We start from the raw sequence: 10270 nt of genomic DNA, 5'->3' as shown, positions 1-10270 counted from the left end.
ACTCATTGTTGGCTCAATGACAGGAGAAAGATTAGAAGGGGATGACATGATGGTAAGGAGATGGCGTGAGATTCTATATATTCAGGAGACAAAAGCAGTGAATCAAGCCTGGATTCCAGAGTCTACAAATCAGGAGGAGGACAGGCTAGACATGGTACGGGAACTGTGGTGAGGGAGACACTTCAAAGAGATCAAGGAATGTCATCAGAATTAGTGACAGACTCATGGTAATCAGGCTCCAGTGTAAGGATAGTGAAATATTCATCATGACTCAACCAATGCCGCACAGCAGGTTTGTGACAGTGTGGAAAAGAGTGCATTCAGTTAGAAGTTACAGTACCTACTTGATATATACTCAGCAATAAACAATAAAACATTTATATTTCAAAATACTTTTAATATTACTGTGGCCGTTCAAACCAGGTGGCTTTCTGGCATTAAGTTTAACCTGCCATTTTAATTTCTTGATTTTAAGATAATTATCACTATTTCCACCAATACCATTACTTGCAACATTATCCAAAACAAAAATAGAACTTCCTAAAATTACCACACAACTCAGAATGGTTACCCAAAGCATTCATATAATCTTTATTTTTAGTTGTATTAGTATGCTTTGCAGTTCTTTCAGAAAGCTTCTTAAAGGTCTTCCCCAAATAAAATGCATCACGTTTTACATGCACTGCAATAAACCACTGTTTCAGTCTTAGAACTAAAAAAGCCAGTAGCTATTATCATTAATTTCTGATCAAAATCTGTTGCTCTTCATAAATACATTGGCTCAACCTAAAAGAACCACACTTAAAAGTACCTGTTCTAGAAATCTCTGACCACACCGTATAATCTAAATGCACACATTTAAACCAATTTTTCAACTTACAGCCTTTCTTCCCTACAAACCTTTGGATTCTCCTTTGTTTTATTTAATATTTCTGGACAAGCATGAACTCTCCAGTTATTGATGATAATGTTATTAATAGCTTTGTCATCAACACTATAAGTTATACAAAGGCACTAGTATAATCATTATACATACTAACCTTCTCCTTTCTCTTATGGCCACTACCACTCACAGCATTAACATTACTACCTAATAAAGGCCCGCATTTACTAATGCTATCACATATCTGTATGTGAAGTGATTTTAAACTCAGTTCTGATCAAGCCTTTATTGCCAAAAGTGCTCTATTGAGAATTAAGCATTTTATTTTTTGGTACTTTTCCCAGTGTATGATTTCTTTTGTTTTTTCCTACATGCATACCTATAGATTCTGCCAACACACGTGCACACACATGCATATACATTTGTTATTTATATACCGTTTGAAAAGGAACATCTCTATCAGCATTCAGCAGTTCTCACAATATGTGTGTATGGGGGAGAATTCATGGCCTTCCTTGATGGAATAAGAGCTCAGCTTTTTCATTTTTTATTTATTTTGCTATTTTTTTTTTCTGGACTAATTCAGTGCACACTGCCCTGGGTTTTAAAGAGCATATTTAATGATTCCATGTGCAGTACGCCTACCTGTGGCATTCCCAGAATCAATGTTTAATCTTGGTTTTACAGTCTTTGAAAGGAGGTATGCTTATGGTGGCATCCCCTCAAACCCTCTACCACATTCGAATAAGATGAGTATCCCAGCCTTAGCCATTCATTTCCATTTACCTAGACATTAGCTCAGGCACCCTTGTTTGCCTTCCATCACTGGCTCACCAAAGGTGTAGCTAAAGCCAAAGCACCATCAACTATCCATGATTCTTAACTCCAGAAATACATTTCAGAAATGCTGGTATTGTTATCTTTTTAACCTTTTTTATAACAATCATTCTTGATTAGCAAATATTAGTGGTAGCTTTGGTATGTCTTTTTCTATCTTTGACATGTGCAATACTGGCCATGCTATGTTTGCAGCTCTAAAAGTTCATCAAGTTCCTCTGACATAGCAGTTTTCCTCTGAAATGCTTTATATGTAACAGCAAAGCTCTTTTTTCTTAGGCTGAAATTTAATTATGTGATTGTTTATATGACCAGCTCATATTTGTCTGATTAAAAGGAAAACTGTTGTACAAGGCTGATTCAGTGGAAGGAGCACTTTAGCAGAGAGAGATGCTTATATTGAATAAGGTAAGGAATAAACTCTGCTTTACATAGATGGGGAGCTTATTCCATAGTGTGCAGATCCTTTGAGACACACATTTCACTCTCCAGCATGTTCTATTTATGCCACAGACAAAGTTTAGGTCTTTGGATCAAGTGTTTCTGTCGTTGTTTGCTTTGAGGATGTGCAAGAGGTCCATCAGAACTGGATCCGAAGATGCTTTTTACGGTGTGCATAGATCACATTTCAGTAACTTGTAAGAGATAGATCATTAAGATGATCTGTATAAGACAGGGTATTCATACCTTGAATTCTCTTGTTGAGGAACCTTTGAGGGCTACAAGTGCCTGATTAGGTGTTTCTCAAAAGGAACATTGCACTCATTGATGGGTCTGACAAGGGTTGGGTAGAGTGGTACTACAACCTCCTTGGACCTGGATGCTTTACCCTTGCTTATAAGTTGGGCAACATAGAATGATTTTTTACTATCTTGGCTACTTGCTGTTCGAAGGTCAGATTACTGTCAACATATGTTCCCAGATCCCTAACTATCAACTTTGAGAGGGTGTTTTTTTGAGGAAGTAATAAGCTTGGGTAGGCAATTTCCCAAAGAGCATTACATTGCTCTTTGGATGGACAGTTTTCCACAAGGAATTATAATGCATTTCTTCATGTTGAGTTTTAATCTATGGCTTTGTCATGAGCCATTTGTTTTAGACCCTCTTGTAGGATGTCAGTGTCATGGGGGAAACTATGACAGCTCAAAATTTGCAGTCATCTGTGAACTTGGTGAGCCAGAGGCCTTTGAAATTAACCTTGACTTCCAAGAAGTTGATGCCCAACAGAAGCAGCCCCAAATTGGAGTCCTGGGGTACTTTACCTGTGACCAGTCTCTGGGTGGAGGTGGTCTTACCAATCCTGACTTTGTGGTTCCTATCTGTGTGCCAGCCAGTTCTGCATATTGGTTCTGAAAGTTTTTCAGCAATAACTGAGTAACGTGCTTTGTAGAACACCTCAGTCAGTTCAAAGTAGGCACGTTGCACCATTTTCCCCTCATCTATAACCTTGGCGACCCTCTTGAAGAATGCTACCAGGATGAATAGGCAAGACCTTTCCTTAACAAAGCCAAACTGGGATAGGTTCAGTGTCTGTGGGTTGCCAACGTCCTTGTTGAGTTTTTCCATAATAAGTCGTTTCATGGTTTGCATGTTGGACTTGTCATACTGATGGGTCTCTAGTTCCTGGGGTCAGTTGACGGTCCATCTATATGAAAAGGGATTACGTTTACAGCCCAGCATTCACCTGATACATAACCTGTTTTGAGGCTGTAAATGAAGAGTGCACCTAGTAGTCCTGTTAGGTCAAGTTATATAAATTCTTTCAGCATAACTGTAGTATTAATGTTTAATAAATGTGATCAACTCTCGATTCAGAGAATCATCAAAGGATATAGTGTGCCTAATTCTATTACTGTGTGTATTGTTACATCACGACTTTTTTAAGCCAGGTCATTGTTTACATTTTAGACTAGAGCCATTTAAAAGAGGAACTGCATTATTTTGAAACACTTACTTAAATAAGACAAATTGCTTGTTCTCATTTAAACTTGTATTTATTGCATTTTTCCAGCTTCACTTTCCATTGAATTCATCAGTGCTAAAAAAAAAAAAATAAAAAAAAAAATAAAAAAAACAGAAGCACGTCTGAAACATTGTCAAAACAAAGGGCATAGCATGTGACCTTACTCACATTCACATGAATGATCTGTCTGAATTAAGTAAATAAGTTATACTTTTACAACATTTACCATGTTTTTCTGGTTGACTTTTTATTTTCACTTTGTTGCAATAACTGCTTTTTTTAGTCTAGATGAGCAGTACACCTTCAGGTTTAGTAACATGATGCTATTCTGATATTAGCCTCTGGATGGCACTGTTTATTTTCAAGAGGTTAACAACTAGAGGCCTCTTTAACTGAAGCTATAAGGTGTGCAGTCAAAGATTCATTGTGCTTTTCATACTACGCAGTTGAAGTTGTATGAAATGAGCCATTTTAACTGGGATGTAGTTCCAACAAATGATGGTTATAGTGACAAACTGACAAAACATAATGACTTTAACCCTATAATACGTTGCAGGCCAAATGTTTGGTAGCAGCAAGGCCTTAAGTGGAGGTCTGCTGCTAGGCAGAAAGGTGTAATTATCAACAAATGTATGGATATGTCATCCCTGTAGTAATGGCCTCAGCATTTTCTTACCCAGTAATCTGTAACAAAAAGCCACACAAATGAACAGATTGCATTTAACTGCAGCACTAAAGGGAAAGTTGGTAGCACAAAATTATTCTAGCCAATTGAGTGGAAATGACAGAAGATAATACTGGGGTATCTTTGGCAGGGAGATGTGCCTTTGGAATGTTACCAACGGACAGTGCATTGAGAACACAAAGCTTCCGTACGTTCATACTTCAATCTGTGTAAGTATGCCAACTTTTAATTTAAATTTCTTTTCTCACATTGCAAATTAAAACATACATGTTCATTTTAGCTTTTCTCACTGCAGATTAAACAAATGTTCATTTTTTAGCTAAACTGACTACTTTTATCAAAATATAGTTTGTTGGTATAAGCCTAATTACGGTCAGAAAATATTATACAATTTTTCTGCACTTCCTTTTGCATAGCAATCTTTTGCCTGCTGCAGAACTTAGCCATTTGTAATGTACATGCGTGTACCAGACCATAACAACCTACAATACTGTCTGTTTCAGTAGTAACGTTTTACAGTGCAATATTAACAAGGAGGATAAGGAAAATCTGATTTGAAGTATTATTTTTAAATCAGTTAATTGTTTACTCTCGCTGTTTACTCCGTTGTGTAGTCACACTTATTTTTTCATTACAGACTACAGCCAAGTGTGGTATAAACTTCTGTATCTTTGTACAATGTAAATAGTGTTGTCATTTTCTGTAATCACACAGAAAGATGGTAAGTTCAAAGTTATTGCTGAGCTCTATTTTTATACGCACATATTAAGCCATAGAGTACCTTGTTTAAATATTTTAAAAAGATATTCTTTTTCCACAGAAAGGTTGTCATTTGTTGTTTTCACTAATTAAATAATATAGAAAAGCTTGTCCTGTGTTTCTAGTAATACTGAAGTATGTCTGTGTATAAATATATCCATAACAAGGATACCACAGGTATACAAGTGCCATTGTGGGGTTAGATTTATTATGAATTTTTATATTTACTTTTCTGTAACCTCCTGAGATATGGATGACATTGGACCATAAAACCTGTACTCATTTCTGACAAGCAAATACAGACAAACAAATAAACAAACAGACATTAACTCTAAACAGTCAAGATATCTGTAAAATCTGCAGCATATGACATTTAAAACTGAAATACAATGGAATAATATATTTTTATTACCTTTTTAACCCATAAATACACTAGTCATATTCCCTACATTGTCAACAATGCCATTTTAGTTGTATGCATTTACACAGACATAAATGCATATAATTGTGTGTGTGTGTGTGTGTGTGTGTGTTTGTGTATGTGTGTTGCTGCATCTATCTATAACTCTTCATCTGTTTATCTATCAGTAGATAGATAGATAGATAGATAGATAGATAGATAGATAGATAGATAGATAGATAGATGGAGCTCCATAGACAGATGTGGATCGACACATAGGCATACAAACAGCATGGACATGCATTTTTCTTCATGTAAGGAAAAAAAGAAATACATAAACTGGCTACAAATGAAATCGGAATAGTCACCAGTTGATTGGCCGTCTTCTTTCTTGTTGTGCCTGTAATAGCAACTTGTACATTTACACAAAAATCAGCATTTCTATCAATAGTAGCAAGCCATTAAGTCACTGCAAGTAGCCAGCTTGCTTCAGTTTTAACTTTATATTACAATAAAGTGCTTGTATTTCTAAATTTTAAACCTAGAAACCTAGAAATAGTTTGAGCAGGAGCTTTAGTAACATAGGCCTTATGTGTAGCTCTGCTTCTCATAGTAACAACAAAATATCAAAATATTCCTCTGTATAGTCTGCAGCACTTCAAAGTTTTTTCTTTTTCTAATCAGTAATGCAATAACATGAAAATGACAGTAGATTGAAATAAAAATAAAGAATATTGTAACAGTACTTCTTGCTTTTCCGATGAAGTTCTTACAATTAAAGAATGAAACCACTCAAATAGACTTGTTCTGAGTGTTTCTTTCGCCTAGCTAATTTATTATGAAGTTTGTTTTGTAATACTTTGCCTTTTGTGGCAGTATTTTTGTATAATGTTGTAACAATGTTTGAACAATTACCTTTTCATTTTTTTTTTTTTTGAATTTCAGCAGCAATCACAAGTATTATCAAAGAGGTTCAGAGGTGGCTATCTACCCACAAGCATATCACTCAGACTGTACAAGGAGATGGACAGCCTAATGCACCCAGCAATAAAATACTCAGTCATTTAATGCCTACTAGATGTGCAGTCTGTATCTTAGCAGCCTGGAAAAACAGGCAGCGTCTCAGTGAGGCAATGGTTATATCTATTGTTTTCAACTGAATTCAATTTTTACACTTTGTAATGAGATCGTTAACAACACTGAGCTGAATGTCACACCTGATTTAACTTTTAGCATACCCATGATGGGGTACAATTTTCAGCTGGGTGGCTATGTAATGCCAAACTATCACTTAGATGTGTATTATTAAATCTCTAGAAGGTATAGATAAGACTATAAAAAATGCAGAATAAAACAAAGTCCAAGTGTCTGCTGAGAGCAGCACCTATTGCGCAATCTCTCTCTCTCTCTCTGTCTTTCTATGAACCTACTCCACTGCTCACTAAGTATTTTCAATAAGTGGCTGCCCAAGAATTGTATCCACAATCATGTTATCAACACAGTCTTTGTATAATGAAAGTAGCAAATAAAGTGGAAACTTTTAAATGGGGTCCAGTAGCCATCATATATAAACTTCAGACATTTCCCAAATAAGTAAGGCATTCAGTCTAGTTTCTGTAATGCTCTGTACTGTTGACTGAGTGACCATTCAGTACCTTCCATTCAAAACATACTTATGAACTCTCTTAACATCTGAGCTGTGAAGTTTACGTGCGGTCTCTGAAGCAAGTTATATAGCCAAGGTTCTCTCAGAGTTATAGCCCTAGTATTAATAGAGCCATCCATCCAGAAGACATCTGCTCAGCTTGGATCATGTCACATACAGAGGAGGATAAGACTGTACACTGTGACTGGAAATAGTGTTTTTGGTCACAACAATCTAAACAGAATATTTCCTTCAGTTGAGAAGAGAAGGCTGCATTAGGTCTGAACCTAAGCATTGTGTTATATATGAAAATGACAGAACCTCTTAACTTGCCAATCTATTCACTAAAAGATGGTGCCCCTAATTTTTGAAAGAGGATGCCCCTATATTGATGCCCTTATGAATATAGTTCATCCCAAAGAACTTTTAAGTTGGTGGTTAATAGAGACTGGATATTAACATGTAGTTTAATGTCTAAGTCTCTCCATGTGCTACTAAAAATTTAAAGGTAAAGGACCTGTCACTATCAGCTTACACTTTAGGTTGTAGGTTGATTTACTGCAGACATTTCAGTTTTTAGATGTAGTCACCATTAAGTTAGAAATATTGCAAGAGACATCTAGATGGTTACTAATAAATGACAAGCTTCTCACTGGATCCACAGAGAACAGAAGGCAGTCATCTGGAAATATTAACACTAAATTAGTCTTCTTCAAAGAACTGACATTAATCTGACATGTGGAAACAAAAGCTTTATAGTTACTAAGAAATGGAAGAATACAGAAGGCACCTTTGACTCAAACCTTTGAGATGTGGCCAGGAGGAAAGTGAAAATGTATTACCAGATAAAACCGTAGTTTATAGACTGAAACAAAGAGCTTGAATTGTCTTTATGTATTCTGGATAGAAGTCCTTACTTGCTAAGAATGACCAGAAATAATGACCAGCTGAAACAGTCAATGTACTTCCCAGAATCAACTGTTATTGACATTGCCAGGCTTGGATGTTTTGCTTTAATTTTGGGGTAAAGTGGTGAAAGCTCGGACATGGTCCATGCTGGATTGTCCTTTGATAGAGTTTATGGACGGTGAAAAAGACATTTTGGCATGGACTGAAGTTATAAGGGAAGTTGGAATGACACCACATAGAAATGTCTCATTAAATAGTATTGAATGTTGCTCTTTATTTACGTCTTTTAGGGTTTTATACACATTACCTAGTCCACCCAGGGAGCTTTTCCACTTGGCGTGATAGTAATAGCTGAGTCTACTTCCTCTAAGGATACTGATTACTTCAGATGATATGAAATTACAAGCCTCGGGGCCTCAAGCCATGAGCTATTCAACAAGTCCTGTATTAACTGATGAACCTGTGTGGAGGTGATGGAATATCTGAATAAAGACTGGCATAACGTATGACAAACTCAGCATCAGTCTATTCAGTTCTAGTGACTAATCCATGTGGTGTTGAGATACCATGAATTATAGCTTTCATCTGCCCTTGCCTCAGCCTGAAAGCTAAGCATTTACCGTAATTGTCTTGCAGTGCCCAAACTGCACACATGCATATTTAGTTGTAGCTCTGCTGTTTCCTAAAGTTTTCTTGATAATTCTGTTTAAACTTGCTTGTAAGCTGGGACATATGGCTTTCTACAAAAGGTACATTTGTGACTCCTCTCTGTAGTTGCCCACTTCACTCTCTAATTTGGGTGTCATGTTTATATAAATGCCAGTCACCTGTACAAATAGCATAAATGTGTAATTTAAAACTCTTATGACATGCATATATTGGCAAACTAGATACTTAAGAGAACTTCCCTCCTAATAAAATCAACAGACCCACTATCATAAAGAAAGATGGAGTTTAGTGTCTATCCTCTTATGTTAATCTGACCATATATCTCATTTATCTCTACTTTCACTGGCTTATGTGAGTAATCACAAAATCATTATTTTTGAAATCCCACCTCTTCAATTATTTAAATTTATTGGCCATCCTACAGTATTTCATAGTACCAAAATACAAAAGTGACCACCCCTTTCAATCCATCTTGCTGTTTTAAAAATAGTAACTCTCCACTAAACCTTAACTTTTTAAACAGGTAAAACTCAAGTTACCTACTTTCACATCTAACTTCTCTAGTGCATACTGCAGAGTGCATTCTTTTCACTCTTACCTTTAAGCATCCCTGTGACTAGCACTTTCTGTAATACCTGCTGGAAAGCACTAGGAAGCCTTAAACTCATACAAACACTGAACTCTCCTTGTTAACAAGGAGAAATTAATAGTAGGCACTAAACAGCCTATAATTGCAAAGTACCTTGCAAAGGAAACCGCTCCTATACTTTACAAAGAAAAAAAAAAAAGCCCCAAACCAGGCATGTCCAAGGGTCAGCTTCCGGTGATTTCTCCTGTCCACCTGGTGAATCTGGGCATACTGGGGCAATGCAGCAATTGCCTCATGTACACAGACAACCCTCTCCTCCTACCACCCAACACTACAACCTGTGAGAGATGCACTTACATAGCCAAAATGGAAGCAAAGCTCTCTCCACCCAAGATTGTGCTAAACAGTCAAGAGGAGAAGGTTAACACCCACACTACACCTCAAGCAACACATAGCCCTTCTAAACCCGCACCACCAACACCCACATATAGCAACACTAAATCCACATATGCAGAGGCCCTTAACTGTAACCTGCACAAGCAACAAAGACCTCTGATGCTGAAACGCAAACAAACACCAATCACAACCAATGTGTCACATAGTTCACAACACCAGTGTGCCACCCAGCAACAGCCCCTAAGGCAAGACAATGTACCTAACACTTTAGTCATAGGTGACTCTATAGTCCGGCACACTGATGTCCCTCTCACCAGGTTGAATAAGGAGAAAATTACAGTCAGCTGCCTGTCGGGTGCCAGGATCCGCCACATAATGCATGCACTCAAGTCACTCCACAACAAGTACAAATATGACTCTGTCATTGTCCATGTTGGAGTGAATGACTTGAGACGTACCTCCCTGGACTACATGAAAAGAGACATGGAAGAGCTCTTGGATCATGTGGCCCAGGCAGGTATGACCCTAGCCCTGA

At 37.0% G+C, this 10270-nt stretch overlaps 1 protein-coding gene across 1 annotated transcript in view; it reads left to right on the top strand.

The window, feature by feature from the left end:
• WDR72 (WD repeat domain 72) overlaps positions 1-10270 on the top strand; it is a 2139079-nt gene that overhangs the window by 290889 nt on the left and 1837920 nt on the right. Inside the window, exon 4 of the mRNA XM_044078940.1 lies at positions 4499-4577. Within this exon, the coding sequence (XP_043934875.1) occupies positions 4499-4577 (79 nt within the window). The remainder of the gene's footprint in view (positions 1-4498; positions 4578-10270) is intronic.

Source organism: Protopterus annectens, chromosome 7.part1 (assembly GCF_019279795.1).
Source record: "Protopterus annectens isolate FY-2018-M chromosome 7.part1, PAN1.0, whole genome shotgun sequence".
Lineage (NCBI taxonomy): Eukaryota > Metazoa > Chordata > Ceratodontiformes > Protopteridae > Protopterus > Protopterus annectens.
Note: the sequence above shows the minus strand (reverse complement) of the source record. Positions and strands in the feature narration are given on the sequence as shown.